Source organism: Dermacentor silvarum, chromosome 1 (assembly GCF_013339745.2).
Source record: "Dermacentor silvarum isolate Dsil-2018 chromosome 1, BIME_Dsil_1.4, whole genome shotgun sequence".
Lineage (NCBI taxonomy): Eukaryota > Metazoa > Arthropoda > Arachnida > Ixodida > Ixodidae > Dermacentor > Dermacentor silvarum.
The window spans coordinates 113,978,009-114,000,765 of NC_051154.1; the positions used below are offsets into that span (position 1 = coordinate 113,978,009).

The window sequence follows — 22,757 nt, forward strand, 5'->3', positions numbered from 1 at the left end:
GCTGCGGCGCGTTGCCACGCACGCAGCTCTCCGCGCGCGTGGGCAAATGAATGGCGAGCACGTACGCTGGCGGCGATACCCGCGCACGCGAGTGAGCAATAGCCTCGCGGCAGTGGGCTAACGGACAGTCACGAGCAGCTCCCAAGTGACGCCTCAGCACTTTTTGCATGGCCCGCCTTAAGTGCCCAGCGGCGGCAAGGAGGGCTGAGAGTGTGGGCACGAGCGAGGCTGCGCTGGGAATCCCCCAAACGGGGTCGACGAGTTTACGCCGCTGCCTACTTTCTTTTTTGTGAGCGTGCACGTTCTTCGTTACCGCAGTAGTCGCAAATGTTTTGAAATGCGCGAGCATTTCTATACCTACCCAACGAGAAAACAAGTCCGTCTGTCACGTAAGGCGAATCGCTATAAAGAAATGAATGTATAAAACAAAATAAATTCGAAAGGAATAACGTTGGCGGCGGTGAATTTCAAACCTACGACCCCACGCTGGAAAGCCGACTGTCTTACCCACTGGACTAAACACCCACGCTTGCAGAAAGTAAATACATCTTAACTATATGAATATGTTGTACCAGCGGTACAAAACAAATGTCAAAGGAGAACAGTTTCTATGAAGGCTGTGTATAAAGATTTGGTGATGGTGGAATAAACTCCCATCTCTAGGACCACATGCAAAGCCGACTTGGAGCGTTGTAGACGTCAGGAAAATTCCGATTTTGCGAAAATTTAATGCTAAATAGGCCACATTCCCGATGCGTTTCGGTGGTCTTGGGATGCGTCTTCCGTAGGGGCGTGCTCTTTTTTTTTTTTTCAGCCCCTGTTTGATTGCAAGGATTAATCCACATAGCGTTGATTAATTCCGATTAATGTCGTTGATTGATTAACGACAGACCGTTGGTCGCGAATGATTTTTGACGTCGCCTGAAGTGCAGTAACGGAAGTGATAATGGGCGACTGTGCAGACATCCAACGTATCGAGTTATATAATTGAAATAATGCATATAAACGAAAAATTGTGCACACATGTTTTGTGCATTGAGTTGACGTGCAGATCTTGCCAGCCGTGCTAAAGGAAATAAAAATGAAACCTTTATGTCGGGGTCCCACTACGACTTCCCGGGAACTTCAATTACGTGTTAAATGAGTGCTGACACGAAAATCGTGCGTATATTGCTTCTTTTGCTTTACTACGTGGCTGTCGATTCCTTCCTCGAGAACGCAACAAATAACTGTATCGCCTTCTAATGCGACCAGTTCAATACGCACGCCAAGTGCATCGTGGCTTCTGATTGGAAGCAGGAGGCAGTCGCGTAGTATCGCAAACCACCCACGCGGGTGCCAATCAGCCCGGTGCAATGGTTGAAAGCCCACACAGTGACGGTGTCGCCGAAAGCTGGCCATGCGCCGCCAAATCCACCATTTCATCCTTCGAGAGGGTTCGCAAAGAAAGCTTCGGTTAAAAAAGAAAATGAAGATGGTCAATCATTCCGCCCCAAATGTCTGACGTGTCGCTCGACTATCACATTTTCTTCTGAAAATCCTGAATATTTGCTACGTCGCTCAGTCATTTCCCAGTATATTACTGCTGAAAAAAAAATTGCTGCGGTCACATGACGTGCTTTCGATGTTTGCTCAAGTACGTGAAACATGATTCTGCGTAAAAATTAATATAAAATTTTGGCATTTAACGCTGCACCGCTTCGCCTGCTGAACCTAATTCGGTTGGCCATCAATATACAGGATTTGTCCGAAAAGTAATGTCAGCGATTATATTGTGAAGCGACTACACTTCGCAGCGTGCTAGGACCGGTTGGGATTGGTGGAGGGGGAAGTTAGCTTACACACGCGTGGTGCTCAGTCGTCTGCGACCGTCTGGAGAGTAAGGACAGGCTTTTCCGTGAAACACGTTTTCATTTCCTGTGCAAGCCGTAATGCAGCGCTCGTTGGAACAACGGATTGCTGTCGAGTTTTGTGTGAAACTCGGTAAGTCGGCAGTGGAAACTTTTCCTGTGATAAAGACAGCTTTTGGTGATAATTGTTCGTCAGAACGTCAAGTCTACCGGTGGCACAAGGCCTTTTTAGAAGGTCGTGAAGAGGTCAGCGATGAAGCCCGCGCTGGACCGCCATCAACGACCATCACCGCCGAAAAGTGTGACGCGTGTAAGAGATCTTTTGTATTCAGACCCTCGTTTGAGTGTCCCTTTAGTGGTATAGACAGTAAAATTCCAAAAAGTACCGTTCACGAGATTTTGACGAATCATTTTCAGATGCGAAAAGCGTGCGCGAAGATCGTGCGCAAGATGCTACTGGACGACCAAAAATCGAGCCGAGTTGAAACGGGTCAGCAACTTTGGGACTTGTGCGAAAGTGACCCCCACGTTTCAGACAATGTCGTCACAGGTGACGAGTCCTTGGGTGTTTATTAAAACACCCCGACCCTGAAACAAAAACGCAAAGTGCCGACTGGTACAGCTCGGTGTCCCCTCGCCCCAAGAAGGCCAGAATGAGCAAGTCAAAGGTCAAGACCATGCTCATTGTGTTCTTTGACATCAGCGGGCTCGTCCACCATGAGTTGTACCACATGGCAGAACAGTCAATGGCGAATTCTACGTGAAAGTGCTCAAGAGACTCAAACGAAGGATTCATCGCGCCCGGCCTGACATCGGGGGTGATTGGAAACTTCACCATGACGACGCGCCAGCCCGCACCGCCTTCGTCGTGACCCGCTTCCTGGCCGATTAAAAGGTGCCAAAGGTTCTCCAGCCGCCCTACAGTCCTTACGTGGCTCGCCTAGGCTTCTTCTTTCCGCGCTTGAAAATTCCCATGGGAGGACATCATTTCGGGACAGTTGGCAAAGTCGAAGAGGCTTGCACCAAGGCTCTAAATGACATTCCTAAGGAGGCCTACCGTGACGCCTTCGATGCCTAGAAATGTCGCCAGAAGCGATGTAACGACGCAGGAGGAGCCTATTTTGAAACATTTTAATGTGTTTTACCGATCTGATCAATAATTTATTTTTAATGGATTCACTGATATTACTTTTCAGACATACCCCGTATAGTGGTGCTTATTTGCAATTTTGGTCTTTCCCGTCCCCCAGAGTAGGGTAGCCAACCAGACGCATTTCTGGTTAACATCCCTGCCTTCTCTTTCTCTCCTCCTCCTCCTCCTATTTGCAATTTTGGTAAGAAAAATTGCTTTAGAAGCCCCAAATTGTGCCAAAATTTTCCAAATTGATAATTTTTACTGGGAAAATACTATTGATTTGTTCATCGTATTTATTTTACTTGAATGGCCTAAAAGTGCACATTATAGGAAAAATTCTCTTGAGCTTATGCATAGTACAGATTTTCTTGAAAAAAATATAACGATTCCAAAATGTCAGTTCGTTCCGCTTTCAGCCCTAATTATCGCAATGAGGTGCTCCATGTAAAATAGGAGATTAAGTGCATTAGATAGGCCTGCTTGTCAGCCTTCCGTTTCAATCATTATTTCATTTTGTTTTAAGGCAGATATTAATTTTCGAAATTAGGCTCCTAAACCACAATCGGCATAGTCCCGTACCACCACGTCACCGCACGGCGCAATGGTTGTGCATCAGGCGGTCGGCGCGCGCAGTGTGCGGGGACTACCTTGGTAATATCGTATAATGACCTCAAATTTGTAAACTTTATGAAAAATTCTGTAGAGTTGGTAGTGGGTATATGTTACTGGCTCTTTTTCTATATTTCTCTGTACTTTATGGATGTCTTGGTGCGTCTTTGTTCGCCGTCTTCTTTGCATCCTGGGTTCCTCCGTCCATGGCGCAAAAGTTTTCTAAACAGACACCGTCTACTCGCTGCATTCGTCGTGTTATGCTTGGTTGGCAGTGCATGCGCTGGCCATAGAACGTTATCCTTGCTTTGTCCGTGCCGTGTGTTGGAAAACAGGAAAATAATGCTATAATTCGCCCCCAGACATTGCAGGCACTGTGCCGAAAAAAAAAAATCAAAGTGCTTTGAACACCGTCGCGGCTCATAGGTATTTGTCGTGCTTGATGTTCACTCCATTGCACGTGACCTTCCAAACTGGATCATTTTTGCAGGAGTCACTCTTTCGTCCGTATACAATATAAATAGGTTCAAGCACCGCTGCACACCTCGTCATTGACACGGGTTTCCCGTGATCCTGTTATATTGGCCATTACAGCAAGGGCCGTACTACCACCTATGATGGGGCCACGGGGACATCACATGCGTGCAGCCTCCACAGTGACTTTGCGATAGGATGAAGCATGTGCGTATAGGACGAAGCGTATGTAATGTAGGCAGATATGGCGAAGAAGTGTTTTGATTAAATGTTAAGTGCTCGAGAAGGTCCGTGTGGGTAGGTGCGACATCGTATACTTACTGATGTTTTGCTCACAGTATATGTGTGGACTCGCTGCCATAGTTTTTTTCGCTTGACAGCCATTACATATTCAACTCACGCGCCTGGCTTTCCTATTGTCTACAGTATGAATGCTTCCTGTGTATGTTGTCTACCTCAGCTCTGTAACGTGGATGTTGTTTTTCATGAATGTACCGCGAAATGCAGTTTGTCTTCGATAAATGAAACACAGACTTGAAGTATATAGTATTTCACGCCCACTGAGAAACATACTGCACACAAGAAGTAACATTGTCGAGTTTTGCGCATGTCACAGCAGCTTACGGTAACTTCGTGCCTTTCCTGCTGCTAGCCGGGAGCTCGTCAGTTACTTCATTCACGTTCTCAGCCTCGTGTTTTTTTTTTTTTTTCTGACGTTTTGTTTACTAATACAGATGTTCAAAAGCGAACGTCACACTCACTCCACGAAAAGGCTGCTCACGTTAGTTCAAGACTCTATCATGGTTCCAACATTCAAACGAACGAGCTTTGTTAGTACGCCCCCTTGCGTCTGCGTGCATACCGTTGCTTTGCGAGCTTCCAAGGACAGACGTCTCCTTGCGGCTACACGAGGCATCTGTCTGTTGCCGAGGATGTTGTTCCTTCACTAAGCAGTTTTGTGGCTCGCCGGAGGTTGTGACGACACCGCTGAGCATGTGCGGCCGGGTTGCCGAAACCACGCAAGTCAGCGCGGCGTCCCTCGACTTGTGTGCGAGACGTGTCTCGGTGCGGGCCGGTGTTGCACGCAAGCGTGGGTTGCATTCGTCTTGACTGTTCCGTGCTGCATGCGCCTTCCGTGTGAAGTGCCTTTGTGCCCCTCTCATTCGTCCGATTGATCCTCACTTTCGGCACCGAAAACAAGGGCTGGGAAGGCTCGCGTTTTGCGGCGTGCCCCCATGTGCCACAACAGAGCGAACGTCGCTGCTTGCTGGTATAGCGCGCTAGTCCGATGGGGTGTGCTGCACGCGCGCGCCATTTCATTTGGCCCGCCACATCTCTTGTCTGCCAAAGCGCGCTTGCATGTGTGCTCGGGTGAATTGTTGGCTTGCTAACGATTCTATTGTTTCTAGACGCACCGTTGCCCGTTGCAACCGCCGCGTACGATGATTCATTCTTTTCTCAAACCGCGCCGCGGTGTCGTGGCAATTCTTTTTCTTGTGCCTTAGTACCCTTTGTTTCGTGCCGCCACAGCGCTTTCCGTTGGCTTGCGGACTTCATTGCGGGGATCGATAGTTCCTGATGCAACGAGAACAATTTGTTTTTCTTCGTTTAGAGCATTTATTCTTTCATATACTTGCACACTTAGAGGTGCTGGGCGGTGCTAGTCCTATACGGCAGAAAGGGAAGAACTCCATTTGGCGGTCTTGTAACATCTTCGTGCATTCGATTTTGGACTTGTTTGTAAATGGTTGACTTTATTTTTTCCTACTCTGTGAAATGTTTGATCAGCCAGAATATGCTCTTATAAGGTCTTTGTGCTTTGTGGCGCTAAGTCACTTTTCTTGTTCCGCCTTCGCCCAAATGCAGCGTATATCGGACTATTCAGAGGTCTCACTGCACATTTACATCGTATATATGACGGTGAGATGTTGAGAACACCTGCTAGCAAGCGCCAGTGCAAAGGCAGCACCGTTTACTAATCTGCAGTGTTGCACCCCCCCCCCCCCCCCCGGGGGGGGGGGGGTTAGCCCAGTGGCGTTTCGCTGCTGACCTCGAGGTCGCGGGTTCGAGCCCGGCCGCGGCGGCCGTGTTTCGATGGAGACGTGGAGTGCCAAAACGCTCCTGTACCGTGCATGGGGTACATGCTAAAGAACCCCAGGTGGTAAAAATAATGGCAAGTCGTTGAGCTTTAACATGAAAATCTGCTCCAGAGATCGAATTGGCTGAACTGTCAAAACTCGACAAGTAAATAATTGACATCCGAAATTATAACACTGGAAATATTAGGAAGCGGTAAAGAAGGGGAAAAGCATGAAATCAGCGCGAAGGAGGTTGGCATTGGCAAGAGAATCATGCATGCTGTCAGAGATAAGCAGTGCTTAAATTAAGTAAGGGGAGGTGACTTTCGTACCAGTAGTGCCTTGTGCGGGGTGATTCTAACTTTCGATTAATGATTTCATCGCGATTAATCGGTTGATGTGGCATGAGCAAAAACATGAAAGCATGTATTGCCGTACTGCTGCATGCATTTCCCGAGGCACTGCACATGAGTCACCACCCTTGTTTGACTTAGACTATCGGCACACCTTACTGTTTCATGAGCCACCTGAGCATGAATTAAGCTACCTGCTCGTGAATCAGTGAATGTTCACCTTGGTTTCTTTAGGTTACCAGTTAATTTTCGTTGTTGCGACAGCGAGTTCCCGCGGTCATCGAACAAGATGCGTTCATTTTTGCCTGTGTGCGCGTCACCATGCTTTGTAATTTATTTAGTAAGCGAATCTTTTACTTGAATTTATACGGCCGATAAAGCTACTAGCCTTACTTCTTATAGCTGTTAGTAATCTGCCATCGCAATCAATGCTTAGGCTTCTGGGCGAATTTACCATATTGTACCTACGTGCTTTTTGTCTTCTTTGCCTCCTACTGTCGCAGTTCTTTGATCCTGTGCTTCACTTTATAAATTGATAGCCGTGGCCGGTAGCACAATTGGTAGCGCAACGATCGCGTAATGCGGGGGTTTTAGGTTCGGATCCCACCGTCGGCACGTTCTCTTTTCGTTCATTCATTTCCTTGTCTTCAATTTCAACCACAACAGCTGATTTCATCTATGCTTTCCTTGGCTTCATTGTCTGTTGGCTTTTCATGGTCATGATTCGTATGTGTGCGTGCGTGCGTGCATACCCTTCTTGTGTGTGTGTGTGTGTGTGTGTGTGTGCGTGCGTGCATACAAGACAAAGGGTGTGGCGCCAGACCCGAGGGTATAACATTCAAAAAAGGAAAAAATACGAACATTAGTCGATAGATATGCCATAACGTTCGTATTTGTCCCGTTTTGGAATGTTTGTTTTATATATATATATATATATATATATATATATATATTAGTGTGTGTGTGTGTGTGTGTGTGTGTAATAAAGACAGGGTGGAGCTTGGGCATGGGTTCTCGCTCGGCGAGCGCGATCGAGGAAGCGGAGGAAGACGCAGCAGTATAGAACAGCCAGCCCGGTGAACGGGTGTGGTCTCTGTTTCTCCTTTACAATGGTGCAGTCTGTTGCTCAATACGTGCTGCATAAGTGTTTTTCCGAGCGTGAAAGAAACCCGTGAATACACGCAAAGTGCCTCGAGTGGCCAGTCGCGTGGCAATTTTTAGTGTATTCGCGTGCTTCGTTCACGCTCGGAAAAACACTATTTTGTAGCACGTATTGAGCAACAGAAAGCTGTATATATCGGGAGTTTTTCATGTTGCTCTACAGTTTACTCATTGACACTTTTCATCGAATAATATTTGAGAAGTTGATTAAGACTGATTATGTAGTTAGGCGGAATTCAAAACATAATCTCAGTATCTCCAAGCGACGGCAAACATTACATTGGTTCTCTCCAGCTACGTGGCATTTGCATATTTTTAAATCTTTGTGCATGAGAGTTGGGACACCCTGTATATATATATATATATATATATATATATATATATATATATATATATATATGAGCGTGTGTGTGTGCGCGTGCTATACTGGTCGCCGCCCTATGAGGGCCCCTCCTCGGCTAAAGGGACACAAAGCAAGGCAATGTCATCAGCGATTTTAATGATACAGTATATGGGTAGTTGAGGAATTCTATACTGGGCCGGTATTTTGTAGCGATGCCTTTCCGGTAATAATGCCTTTTCGCGCTTATCACGTTTTGTCAGAGGTCAGAGCGATGGTCCGCTCTCGTTATCAACGGGATCAGCCGGCCGTGAGCGGTGGATGATAACGGCTAGTATAGAATAAGTCATAAGTCATCGCTACAAAATCGCGGCCCTGAACTGTACAGTAGCCTTAAAATAGCCAAGAGACAACGATTAGACACAGTGACAAAAGAGGAAGTTCCTTTTCTAGCTATAGAGATGAGGTTATAGAAGGGCTTTGCGAGATATGTCCAGGGAAAAAGCGACAGAAGAATTGAGAAATATGCGAAGGTGTAAGCTATCTCCCTACGTGGATTTTATAGATTGCGAGAAGGCGTTCAATTCTGTAGCGATACCAGCAGTCATCGATGCATTGCGGAGTCGAGTAAAGGGAGCATGCGTCAATGTATTAGGGAAAATATCTACGAAGATTCTATAGCTACCGCGTCGGGTTGGAGGATAACCGGGAAAATCTCGGCAACTTGCTTGTTGCAGACGACATTGCCCTGTTCAGCAACGTTGGAAATGACTTTCGACATATGATTGAAGGCCTTAACCGGCAGTCTAAGGGTAAGGTATTTGATATTAAACAGCCTGGCAAGAGCACAAGAGCACGTATATCTAGGCCACCTAGTCACATGCAGGCGACCTGTATCACGAGAATGAAGTTTACAGACGAATAAATATGGTGTGGATGGGACGCGAAACAAAGTGAAGTAAGACTTGGACAGGAAAGAGCTTCTTCGTTTTATTTCACGTCCAATTACACCGTATACATTAAGTACGAACCAACTAGCCCAGCAACAAGTAGGAATTAATATGGGATGGAGCGCATATTGCAGGCCCTCTTAAGATATATGTGAGGAACTGCATGCCAATATCCTCGGAGGGGTGCTATTCTACCAGCGATAACCAGTTGGTCTGAAACTTGAAGGCAGAGGAGCGCGAGAAGTTAAGGACAGCGCAACGAGCGCTGGAACGAAAACTGGTAGCCGTTAAACTTGGGAGACAGGTTGACGACCGTTTGGATTGTAGAGCAGACGGGTTCAGCCGATCTTGTAGTTGACATTAAGAGGAAGGAATGGAGATGGGCAGGTAATGTAATGCATGGGACAGGTAACCACTGGTCTATTAGTGACAGAATGGGTGCCAAACGAAGGAAAGCGCAGTCGAGGGCGGGAGAGAATTATGGCAAAAAAAAAAATTAAGAGCGCGAAAAATAATTGGCAGCCGCAAACACGCACACACCAACACACGCAATCACTCCAACAGGACCCCTCATGCAGACAAAGGCGCTCTGTGTCAGCCTTTCGAAGCATACCAACGGTACGAGCTGCCTTAGCGGCGACCACATGCACGCGCTATTCAAGCGACAGCGATATCATGAAAATATCATGAAGTGCGTGACCTCCTATCCTGTCTTGATCTTGTTTCGCAGATATTGTTGGCCGTTTGAGACACTGCTTTCTTCGTTTGAGACACTGCTTTCTTCGTACCAGCTCGCAGAAAATAGCACTATTGTACGTATGGCTAGCTTCGTCGTGTTTCTGGTCTCTTAGTGATCTTCCATAGCGCTAGCTCTTACCGAAAGGTATAAGCTAAGTAAGTTCGTCGGCCGCGCTGTTCGCTCAAGTGCTTCAGAGTGCATCGCTGCTTCCGGATGTTGCCTTTTGTGTATACGGCGGTACGTGCAGATGTTGCTCTTGACACCTTGGCAAACTTCTCTCGTTGAGCTTAAAAAAAAAAAAAAAACTGGTTGGGCGTGGTTCTTTGTGTGTCATTGTTTGTTTTCGCAGTTAGTCGCAGAAAAGTGCGACCACAGGCTTTACCGCTGTTACCGTTCTTTTGTGCGTGTTTTGTTTGACTTGCGTTTTGTCGAACGGGTGTATGCAATACGCTTGCTTGTTTGCCTCGCCTGTGTGTTCACGCGTGGTTCGATGTAGACAGGCGGGCCCGGGTGCTTTCATTCTCGCAAGGATGCGAGACCTTCGATAACTGAAGGGTGAGCGCGACGGAGCAACCCTGAAACTCGTCTACGGCTCCACCTGGCGTGGTTCACGTCTCGGCTGGGCAGGAGCATATGTCACGACGTCCGAGCCTGCCGTATTTCTCGTTCACGCTCGGGAGCAGCCGGCCCTGATGACCGCCGATCGCTGGACGTTGATCGTTGATCGCGCTCGCGCCACTGCGTCCACATGTCGACCTTATTAGATGCGTCGACCGAAAGCGATAACGGCGGGTTTCCCTGCGGGAAAAAAACCGCCTTTATTCACGGCATGTCACAGGGTACGCTCCACGAGTGCGCGCTGCGTGCCTGAGTGTACTGGGACGGGCAAATAGGAAAGCGTCGCACCGCGTCATATGACCTGAAGGATATTGTAAAATGCGATCCGTGCCCAGCAGGTGTGTCAATGAAAGATTCAGAGCATGAACGATCAATGTCAAGCGGAACTGGCTCCCATTTACAATATCATTACAAATAATGCGCGTGCAATCGTCTCCTCAATGAAGTAAAAATCTTGAAAAAGAGCCGCGACACGATTGCACGTGAAAGAAGCGTGAAAGAAGTACGCAAAAGCACGCGAAAAGTGCCGCACGACTAGTCGCGTGGTGCTTTTTCTCGTTTTGCGGGCTTCCTTTAACGCTTGGAAAACTTTTACGTAGCACGTGTAGAGCAACAGAAAGATGGATCGGCAGTTTTTTTCATGGTGGCCTACAATTTTGACAATTTTGCTCTGATTATAATATTTTAGAAGTGAATTAATTAATTATCTAATTAGGCAAAATACAAAAATAAGACTTGCTCCAATCGACGGCAAGCATCACCTGGGTTCTTTCCAGCTACGTGGCACTCGTATATTTTTAAATTTTGGCGCAACAAGTTACGTGGGACACCCTGTATGTGTTTTATCTTGAAGCTTCAGTTGAGTGTAGCGTTCTGTGCTTTCGCCCTCCTTCTTTCCTAATTTCTTGCGCTACCTTCCATCATGTCCACGCATAACTGTAGCCCACCAAAGTACCTTGCGTGCGTGCGCGCGCGTGTGTGTTTTTAGACAATCGATTTTTATGCAAAAGGCAATAAGCGCATCGAACGTGGCATTATTGCAGACGAGCTCCTATGCGAGGCGGACGTACTTTGCCGCTAATAACGAGAGCTTCAGAAGACTATCAAATACTTACTACTTTTTATTAGCGCCTTAGGGGCAGTTTAAATGGCGAATTTGAAGTCACACCCGCCTTTTTCAAATATCTTTAAAGTGGATCTAATTCGAGGTATTTACCATGGACTTTCAACGGTAAATCCACACAATATCGAAACCGAGCGCCGCGGGAGCGCAGGAAAGGTGGCCCCGCTATCATAGACCGTAACGCCCCGTGACAAGCGCGAGGGAGTATGAAACCGAACGGTGTCGGCCGGTCGCGCAGCTAATGGTACGCCATGCTTTTGCCTGGCAGGCAAGTGCGGCCTTCTGTCGGGTCAGGATTTGCCGCGGCATGCCATCATTCAACCCCCCCCCCCCCCCCTCTTTACGGTCTCGATCAGTCTCGATATTGCCTCGATTGAGCTTTGGAATTGGATGAATATTTCGAATTAGGGTGCGATTTTTTTAAATATGGGTGTGCATGAAAATGTCACTGCCTCCAAATTTGCCATATAGACTGCCCCCAAGATACTAACAAAAACGTTAATTAACGAGTTTGTGTTAGTCTTCTGAAGCTCACGCTATTAGCGGCAACGCATGTCCGCTTCGCCTAGGAACTCGTACGCGCTCAAACGCGCTCATCCGCCGCCTAGGTTTGTGAGTTGTGGCGCTGGCTAACACTCCCAGGGTTAATTCTAATTCTAGTTGTAAGACATAAATACCCCAGAAAGTGGATGGGAAAATGGCGCCGCGGTAGCTCAATGGTGAGAGCATCGCACGCGTAATGCGAAGACGTGGGTTCGTTCCCCACCTGCGGCCAGTTAGTTTTTTCATCCGTTTTCATTTCCATTAATTTATCATTTCTTTAATTCAATTAAGTAAGTACAAGTAATTTCCCCTGTGTTGTCCTTGGTGTCATTATTTGTTGGCTTCTTATGATATGATTAAGTAAAATCATAAATTATATATATATATATATATATATATATATATCCGGTGAGAAAACTACGACGAACCCCAAACCACGGGAAAGAGCCAAATACAGCACTGAAGTCTGAACCGTGAAGACACTGATTAGTTTAGATCACAACAAACCTAGCGACATCAATACTGTTTGCTGGTGGCCTATATAGTTGGTGATGTATGCTTCGTAGCAGTGTTGCAGCACATGTAAACGCAGAGAAAAGAAACACAGGACCGGACAGAAGGCCGACTTTCGACGGACAGTTTAATTGAGGGCCGGCAGGTCGCCGATCTATACCAGGGACCCACAATTTACAACATGACAAAAGGAAATGAAGATACTAGCGGGCCACCGCGTCGCCATCTTCCGCCAACAATCACAAAGGTCTATTGATAGGTACGTGTGTTCTTTTCTAGGTAATACAATGGATGGAGCACTGACACACAAGGAATACCAGCCTTTATTTCGCGGACCTCATTTATCTCCCGGGCTGTACCTCTTTTCTCTACACCTGCGCACTATACCGTGGTCCGTTCTACGTCCGGATTACAATCGCGTTGCTGTGGCGCGCAAGTATTTTCCCAACATTTTTTACTGTCTTATATTGATAGGTCCATTGCAGAAATTGGCGAGCTGCCCTCAATAAAGCTGTTAGTTGAAAGTCGGCACTGTGCCCTGTCCCTTCTTCGTATTTCCCTGCGTTTATACGTGCTGTAACACTGCTACCAGGGACCTATAGAGTCCAATTAAGGCAATAAGCCTAGAGCTTGTCTCTAAATTCACAAGGGGACTAATTTTGTAGGACGGCGCCACCGGAAATAAAGCGCAGCATAATTCCAATATGCATGGATCGAATATCCGTAACTCGAAGCGACGGGGATACGCGCTGCCTTAACAATGCGCTCATTGTGATTGCGCCAGTTGAGCTTGCCGTCGCATATATGGCACCGAGTTAACTTCAGGATTGATTTCTTGACAGTATTGGAGGAAGATCTTAACGCGAATACTTTAACATAAAAAAACAAGCGTGGTACTTTTATTGACAAAAACGTGCGTTAATAATCAATCCATGTTTCAAATAGTTCCAAATATTTTTGTAATACCTTATATGAAGACCGTGTACGTCCGCTACATATGCTAAAACACGCAATATTTGTTGCGGATATGTCCCCATAATGAAGCAGCTGAATGGGGCTTAACAATTTAATAAATCAGGTGTACCTAGCGAAAAAACGGCGCCCTGCAGTGGGAGATACACGCATTTTGTCTGCTTGTTTTGCTGTCAGAAAACCACATTGCAAACGACAAAACTGCCCCAAAGCTTTATATACTCGTATTCTAAGCTGCTAGGTAATTATATTGAAAAACGTGCGCCATCAAAACTCAATCAACTCTGATTAAGGGCCAGGATGTCCTTGTAGTGAGGCCCCAAATCGGCGCTCCTTGCATGCCATGAAATCGCTTTCAAGATCTTTGTGCTACTCCGACATCAACCAGGTACTGTGAGATCGCGTGTTTCAGTGCGATATGCCTTCTGTGTCATTTCATACGCCATGGCTTTTAGCTGGAATAGTTTACCGCTAGGTAAACCTCTCCACCTTTCAATGGAGGACCCTCCCCCCTTTCTCTCCCTCGACGATGTTCTTGTAGTAGATGGTGTTCTTGTGCATTCATCCGGTTTCATCTGTGCTCGTATAACTTAATTTGACCAAGCTTTCTGTGTCAAAGTGTGCCCGATATGATCATTGGGCATTATTGAGTTGCTTGTACCAGCACGGTGTGGGAAACGGAAAAACGAAGTTATACATTTCTTATAAGGACGAAGAGGAATCTCGGTTGGAGGAAGCGGGATGGCGCTTCGTTTCGGGAAACGTGAAAACGTACGGTTAGTGAACGAGACGAAGCTGACTGTCGGTCACGTACGCGCCGCTGCGCATTTCCTGCCCAAGCACGTGAGCCGGCTGCTGCCGTGCAAACGCGGTTTGTTCCGCTTGCAGGGCGAGTCGTCGTTCTGTCCCTGTCCTTGTGACGCCTTTTGCAAGACCTTCAGTTTTCGGCTCATAATCCCACGCGCTTGTTGGAAGTTGTCAACGGGCGGTGGCAACGGAGGTGGCATGAGGCGTTCGCGGCGGCGCACTCCTTGCGCCAGCCAATTTCTTGGTAATGCCAGGAGTCGCGGCTACGACGGCGTCCGACTGGCGTCACTTCCGGTTCCCGCAATGAATCTCGCTATGCGTGTGCCCGGTTGCTGGCTAATTTTCTCTAAACCTGCGTACGCGTTCTGGGGCGCCAACGAGGCTCAGGCGCGCCCGAAGAGTGGTTTGGCCCAGTAGCGACGCGGGGAATTCTCGGCCGCCCTATGTTTGTGTTGTGGCTGTCTACATCCGGATGCTTTTCACGAACACAGGACGCGGCCGCCGGTAGCTGTGGAGAGGGAGGCGGCTCCGCTCTTCTCTGCTTGTTCCTGTTCGGCGTTGCTCTTGAAATTTTTGTTTCCGCCGCTCTCGTGGCACGCACTCGCCTGTTCGGCACGCAAGGGGCGCTCAACGCTGGTCACCCGGCAATTATTTGCGCACAGGCGCCCCCGCCGCGTGGCCCACTGAGGCGGCAAGACCGGAGGCAGGCCACCTAGCGCACGGGCATTCGCGCTCTGCAGTCTACTTGATGTATTTCTGCGGGTAGTCGTATTAGTTAAGTAGTATTCTCCAGTCCCCTTACATGTCTGCCTTCGCTGAAAACGCATAAAACTTTACATAGCTTGGGAAAATTTTGCGAAGATGTTAGAAAGCGTGTCGATTTCGATGACAGCGTTAATCCTTGTGTTGAGAGAAAAATAAAGTGATTGAAAGGCTGTGTGTACGTGTGGACAAGTGTAAACTGCGCATCGCATATCGGTGGTTTCTACGCGACGAAGCGAGTGCGCCAGCGGGCCCCGCTACCCATTTGCTTATCAGTTCGCCTTCCCCCCAGAGGAGCGCCGTTTCTTTCCCATGCGGGGCCCGTGCTCCGAGGCCAGTGGGAAGACGTTGCTCTTTCTCACTTCTCCGGCGCTGTGCGGTCGCGTGCATCGTCTGCTACAGACAGCGGACCCGCGGGGCTTAGCAACACCGGTCAGCAACAGTCCACAGGCGACTGAAGAACGCGACGGGAAACGTCGAGATTTCTTTTTCCCAGGCCGCTATTGTCCACCCGTATCGCGGCCTGCCAGAGCTGTGCCACGGAAGCCACTGGCTGGCCGCTGGTTGTCCCGTTCGTGCTCTACACTCACTGGGTTAATAATCATTAGTATTTTGCGCACGCACGTCTCGGTTCGGGTCGCTGATGGTACTTCGTCTGCTGCGCTTACGTCTGTCCCGGCCTCGTTTGTGTGCTTACTCGACCAGGCCTTCAGTTTTCGTAACGGCGCATTCCATGCCCTCTGCAGCGCTTACCTGCTCTTTCCTCAACATTGTCCGCCGTGTCAGCGAGCGCTTCCCGAGCATTAAGTCTCTTTGCTGCTGTGGCGTTACGTACTACGTTGCTTAGTGCCTGGTCGCGCGTTCGATTTCCGGCAGCGGCGGCCGCGTTTTGGTGTGCGTCTAGATAGCGCTAAAACGGCAGTGTTCTTCGATTTCAGTGCGCATTAACCAACACCGCTTGGTCAAAATTAATTCCGAGCCATCCACTATGGCGCCTTCCATAAATCAAGTGCGTAAGCGAACTTGAAGTATGTTTAACTCAGTATGCTCCACAGCGTTACTGCTATTCCATTGCCCTTACTTTCTCTTCCAAATGTCTTTTATAAATTATACATTTTATTATACATTATAATGCATTACATTTAGGAGATATTGTTGCCTTTAGGCGGCACCGGCTAGTCCTATTCTGTTAGAACAAGTATACCGTGTGTCCCAGCTAGCGTAAACCAAGCAGCTGTTCGGCGAAAAAAAAATATAAAAAAAAACAAGGTGCATACATTTATAATACTACGGTTCTCCTGCGGTCGCCTGACGTCTGGTCACCACACACCGTAAGTCTCAAGATCGGATCTTGCACCGTGTTTCTTTAAACTTCTTTTCGTTGAACAGTTTGGCTAACGTTAGCTGGAACACCCTATATACTAAATATGACATAACAAACCGGCACTTAACAAAAGAAAGGTAACAACGAAAAAGTCATGTCATCAGGTGACGTAAATGCTCTGAAACAGTTCACCGCACAAATAACATCACAAAGAAATTTGAACATGTCATCTCACATAAATGTAGAAGACAACTCACAACAAATTAGAACGGAAAGTCAGCTCATATACAATAAATGCATATCGCAACAGATGTAGTATAAGGCGCCCTAGAACGTGAAGTCAGCTGTCATACGCTATGAACGCAGGAAACGCGAGGGCAGGTCACAGCATCAGCCTTTTGGCTAGCAAAAGGCAGAAGGCAGTAAAAGGCGCCCACAGGCAGACATGAACACATCTGACTCGATGAACGCAAACACTCGCTGTCAAAACGCTGGCGTGAGGAAGAGCAGCAGCAGCAGGAGCGATCGAGCGAATTGCCCCTTCGTGCTGCCTCTCGCTTCAACGCGAAATAAGCGGTGGGAACACATCGCACACAAAGTCATCAGCCTTTGGCTCGAATAGACTGTACCCACCGCAGATCGCTTTCAAGATAGGGCCCACATGGCCGCGCTCATCCGTGCATGCTATACGCCGCCGGAGTAGAACCCCCCCTGCTGCCTTGCTTGAAATGGAGACAGCGCACTTCTACCCCGCCTTCCTTCCTTCCTTCCTTGCGTGCGTGAGATCGAGCGACTGTGCTTCTCGGCCCACCCTCGCACCCACTGCATACGGCGCTCGGCCGCGATTTTATCGCTCTTGGACTTTATACGGAGCATCACGGCGACACCGACGACGATGGCGGAAATTCGATTTGAGCGTCCATATATTTGAATAAAATGGGCGATGAAGCATAGGCTAACAGAAAGATCAGTGGCACAAGTGAGAAAAAATGAGCAGGTAGATCAAGGGGGTAGATAAAATGAACAAACGTTCAGGAGAACGTAAAGGAAGAAAGATAGAAGGGAAGGTAGGAGAAAAGGGAAGAAGTAGATGGAAAGAAGAAAGTGCGTAGGAAGTCATAACATAAGAGGACGAGTTTCATGTAGGCGTCGCCGGGCAATCATCGTATGATAGGGAAGCGCCAAGAGTGGAACGCATTATACAATTGTTCCTGTGTAGCACGAGGACATGGCCTTTTATTGCGATAACCATTGCACGGACGCCCGAGGCTCATTCTTGCTGTCGTTGCCTCCGTGCTGTCACGGTATCGACAGTACAATGTCGACGGTGCATGCGCGGCCTTTGCGTAGAGAGACGCGGCGCGCTGTTAACTACGCAACGACGCACTAACTGCCCGCGAGCGACGGGCAGTTAGTGCGAATCACCTCTTCTACTCCAGCTGCGGCGGCTGAGCACGGCCGCGTCCTATCTTGGAGGCAATCTGCGATGGGTTGAGATAGCTGATGGCTTCGTGTGCGCTTTGTTCTCGCGCGCCTAGTTCGCGTTGCTGCCGAAGGGGGGACTCGCTCGCCGCTGCTGCCACTCTTCTTCACACCAGCATTCTGACAACGAGTGTCCGCGGTCATCGAGTGAGATGTGTTCGTGTTTGCCTGTGGGCGCGTGACAACGTGCTAGGTAACTTTGTTAGTAAGCGAATGTTTACAGCAGTTTATGTAGCTGATAAAACGACTAACTTCGTATAGGCCACTAACTTCGTATAGGCCACTTCGTATAGGCTAATAATTTGCTATCGCAATCAGTGATTGGCCTTTCGGGTTAAACTGACTTTTTTTGTCGGTCTCTTCTCGAGCGCCGTCGAGGCACGACGCCTGCAACGCCGCTGGCGGTGCTCCTCATCACGCCAGCTTTGTGAGACGCCTTTGTGAGACACCAGCGTATCTGCTGCGCAGCATCAGTTCCCTCGCGTTGTGTGTCGCGCAAACATGTCGCTCCCGCGTATTGTTAGAACACCATCCCATCCGAGGAGCTAGGGCGCAGCGCTAGACCTTGCTATCGCTTTCCGCCATTGTTTACCACCTCGTTGATAATCCTCTTCTCACGTCACAGCGAGTTGGAGACATGATGTCTCGTGTCGTGATTTACTATCATCACCCTCTTCCGTCGCGCTTCCGCTGGGCGCCTGACGCGCGCGCGCTCGGCGTAGTGGAGCAGACGGAAGTTAATATTAATGGCTGACTGTCAACTACAATCGTGTTACGAAGGATGTAAAATTAAGAGTAGAATGCACATCACTAACTTATGTCGTTGAAACGGATACTATACATAAAAAATACTGATATAATTTTCCTTTGAACAGATACTACATAAAAATACTGATATAATTTTCCTTTGATACTTTCTGCGCACCCGTATGTGAAAATTGGCCGCGAAGTAATAATCAGCATAACTAAGCTGTTCCATCTAAACGTACTTCCAGTGAAAGAAAAGCGCGCTTTCCTCTGCATTCGTGTGTGTTGAAAGCTTCTCTAAAGGTATTCTCTCGATGGTTTAATCGGAAAGCAATAATAGGAAGCGTGCTAGGGTGAGCCGAGAAGGTGCCTTGACAGGGGTCGACGCTGTCAAACAGGCGTGTCGATTAGTGTTCCCGCGCTGTGGTAGGTGCAAAGTTTGGGCGAGCCGAGATGTCTCGCGGCTTCATGTGCGCTGTCTTTCAGTGCGCATATAGTGTATACGAGGTCGCCTAATCTCAAGTTTCGGAGACGCGTTGAGATGATAGGCAAGTGGAGGCGTGCCACGGGTTGACGTTCGGTCTTGTTGGTGTAGCATAGTAACAAATATAAAGTGCTTGGAAAGACGGAAGAGGGCACAACACGAGCGCTAACACTACAGCGCGAAGCGCTCGCTCCACTCTGCCTTGTTCCGGACGGCCACGAAGGTTCCATGGCTGGTGCCGTGCCGGGAGAAAGAGGTCCAGAACGACGTCCGAGTGATGATAAAATCAAGTTTTATGTACCAATTTACATTACGTGTTTCACAAGGACGGCTACATGATTATTGGAGCACACAAGTCGGAGTCTTTACATCACTCAGCACCCCACACAACAATGAAGCTCTGCTTTTAAGCAGGCGACTTCCCTTATTCTCTAGATGAGGGAATTCAAATGTCCTTCTGTCGGCCAATTAGAATCGTCGAACTGTTCGGAAAATCCCACTCATGGTGCCGCGTCACCCCGCCGGACTCTACCTGTGATGTCCAATAGTCGAACGCGCCTACGATGCAATGAAGAGGCAATTGCATGGGAAACAGGGGTCGACGCTGTTCCCACGGAAGTCGCGCGTGTTGGCTCTTTGCTGCAATTAGTGGGCTCTCAGTAACGATCAGCTTGTAGCGATTTCAGCACTCTCATTTTGACAGTCGCTACCGCTTCCAATTGCTGACACCTCGAAGGGAGACCTTCATTGTTTGCCGTTTAGAGAGGTAACATGACCAATGACCCACTGTAGCTTCGGGTCCCAAAACTCGTTTTGTTTGCCAGTTCTGGGTCATCGAACAGACGAAGAAGCGACACGTAGGCGATGTCAATTATCTTGAGGTGACGCTGGTTTTGTCGCCATCTCCTTGGCGTCGAAAATACGATGAAGTGAGGATGACATTCCAAAGTTGCATACTTGCCGGTGAAGCACAAAAAAAAAAAAAAAAAAAAAAAAAGCCTGGCAGAACAGCCTGCGTTCATCACGCCAGCGTTGTGACAGCGAGTGTCAGTCATCGAGTAAAATCTGTTCATTTTTGCCTGTGCGCGCGTGGCACCATGCTTGTTAATTTAATTAGTAAGCGAATGTTTACTTCAATTTTTATGGACGATAAAATTACAAAAACCCTATCTCGTGCAGTTGTCGTTTGCTGTCGAGACTTTGCTGTCGCTATCAATTCTTTGCCTTTCGGGCGAAGAATTGATAGCGACAGCAAAGTATTAGACAACAAAAGCTCAGTGGCCATCAAGGCATGATAACTGAGTTTTTAGTTCCTTTTAGCTTGCTATGTTATCGCCGGTTTTAAACATCAGGTCAGGCATTTAAAGAAATGCCTGAATATTTTTGCATTCAGTGCTTTCCTTGCTTTACGAAATTCTAATAGCTCTGGATATTACGCTTTGTTGCGGATTTGACTTTTCGTGCAGCTTGGTAAAATCGCGTGCTTTATTTATTGCAGGACGCACATGGGGGCGCCAGTGTTCTTTCTTCTGGCATTTGTGCCGTTCGCCGCGTGTCAAAGGTAAGTGCTACCTGTTTCCACATGACATCGCTTTCTCGCACAGTGATTGCATGGCTGCTGGCACCGTTGTAATCTATATGGGGATATCACTCTAGCTTGTCTGAACGCAAGGGCGGATTTATTGGTCAGTGTAAGGAAAGATGGGGAGGGGTGGAGGGGGGATGCAAAAGCATTTTTGTTTAACCTTCGCTGCTGAAGCTGTATGATTGTGACTCAGATTAAGCGGATGAGTTCTTGGTGTTGCAATATACGTATAAAATACATATCCTATCGCAAATTCTAAATATTCTACCGGCGTGCTATGAACTTATTCTTGATGTAAATACACATACACGTTATAAAAGCATGAAACTATTTTCTACTACCTATGCAAAACCGAGAATGTCTTTCAATGCGTTTCATACAACACATTTTCCTGGTGCGTAAGTATGCAACAGTAAAAGTGTAACTGCAATTGTTCATGCAACAAAGAACGATTACGACCGATGAACAAATATGCATGATACCCAGAGTTTGAGATAATGTGAACACGTAGGTGACTGCTGATGTCCAGCCGAAAAGAGAATCACAAGTCGGAAAAATAAGTGGTGTTACTGACTTACTCATTGCAAATTAAATGTTGGGTACGTAAACGAGAATACATTTAATTGATAATGAAGAGAAGAAAATGGTGTGCTGTGTTAGTAAGTTATAATTTTACAATAAGAAAGCAATACTGTGGGAGGAGGCTCAGTAAGCCTTTTCAACGCAAGAATGAAAGATTGGTGGCGACGCCGGTTTGAATTTCCCCGCACCATGGCTCGTCGGGGCGTCATTCTGACGGCGTCTGCTCGAGAATAGATATAGTTTTTAATCTGTAAATGTGGGTTACGTTGTGTTCTGAAAGAGCCGAACACTGAACTTGACAAGTTTCGGGAACCTTTACTGTGCCACAACAGCCGAAATACGAGAAAATACTGTGAAATCCGTGATGCCACACTGACGTACCAGCGTTGAGGTTTCCGTGCTAATTTGAAATAACAAACTCTCTAAGGCGACGTAATAAACAATCCATACGGCAGCGACGCCGAAGCTGTGGTTTAGTATGGGGAGCTACATCCGGAGGAACTTCTTTCGCAGCCTAAGTGCATATGCGTTAGGTTAGGTTAGGTTCCAACAATCACTGTCCATTAGGCGTGTCGATACTCGTATATGAGGGAGGTTCCATGCCGGGCAAACTTCGGGACAGTATGTCCGTGGAGGATGTTTGCCGACCAATGTGCGTATGCTTCTTTGATGATCCTGGGCGAGAACAATGATAAAATGTAGCACATGGTCCGCTTGGCGCGTTGTGTACACCGAGTTATTCGGGGGAAACAAGCTCAGCCGCGGGTTTCTTTATACTATTACATTTTTTGGCACATGACAAGAAAGTTGGCACATGGGCGGCACCTTGCGACCGTATACATATAGTGCAACACTATGATCGGCGACGACACTTTACTGCAGTTTTTTTTTTTTTTTTTGGATGGACCCACATGCTTATTTTCCGGAAGGTCAGCGTGAGGAGCATGCGTACATCTGCAGAAACTCTCGCGTTTAAGTTGCGTTCTTGACGTCACTATTATTTTGACAAAGTGTTATACGGAGAATTGAACGACTGAGTGTTGAACAAGTTGGTAGGGATTAATGATACTGAAAGGCAGAATTTGTGTTGTCCTGATGTTTTAACGTTTGCGTTGTCCTTTTTGTTCCTGCTTTTGTGCGTGTTTACGCCTGCCTTTCAGTAACATTGTATAGTATAGAGAAGCCGTCCTGCGAAAGCTAGGTCGTGCGTTGCCTTCGGTGAGACTTAAGTGACAAGCTGCGCACACTGCACGATACATCGCACGTGGGCTCCCTGCGGCGCTGCAGCATTTCTCGCTTTGTCGGCATCGAATTTTCGAAAGCGTCATTAGGTCAACTTAACATTTGGATGCGAGGGTCTCGGAGGTATGAGCAAACGGATGTTTAATATACCCGTATAATGTAATTGCGCATTGATTTCCAAATATGTCCCTTAAACGAAGAAATGAGGCATCCTCATATTACCAACTTCAATCTCTGGCTTTATTTTTATGGATCACCTTCGTAGAAGGACGACCAACAGCTGT

At 47.5% G+C, this 22,757-nt stretch overlaps 1 protein-coding gene and 1 non-coding gene across 4 annotated transcripts in view; both read left to right on the forward strand.

Moving 5' to 3' along the window:
• LOC119435435 (CD109 antigen-like) overlaps positions 1–22,757 on the forward strand; it is a 126,537-nt gene that overhangs the window by 34,343 nt on the left and 69,437 nt on the right. For all 3 annotated transcript variants that reach the window (XM_037702296.2, XM_037702306.2, XM_049672657.1), the window contains one exon: positions 20,563–20,625. In XM_037702296.2, coding sequence (XP_037558224.1) covers positions 20,570–20,625 — 56 coding nt within the window. In that variant the 5' untranslated portion in view covers positions 20,563–20,569. The remainder of the gene's footprint in view (positions 1–20,562; positions 20,626–22,757) is intronic.
• On the forward strand, positions 12,133–12,204 carry Trnat-cgu (transfer RNA threonine (anticodon CGU)). The gene has a single exon. It is a non-coding gene; the product is annotated as a tRNA-Thr (tRNA).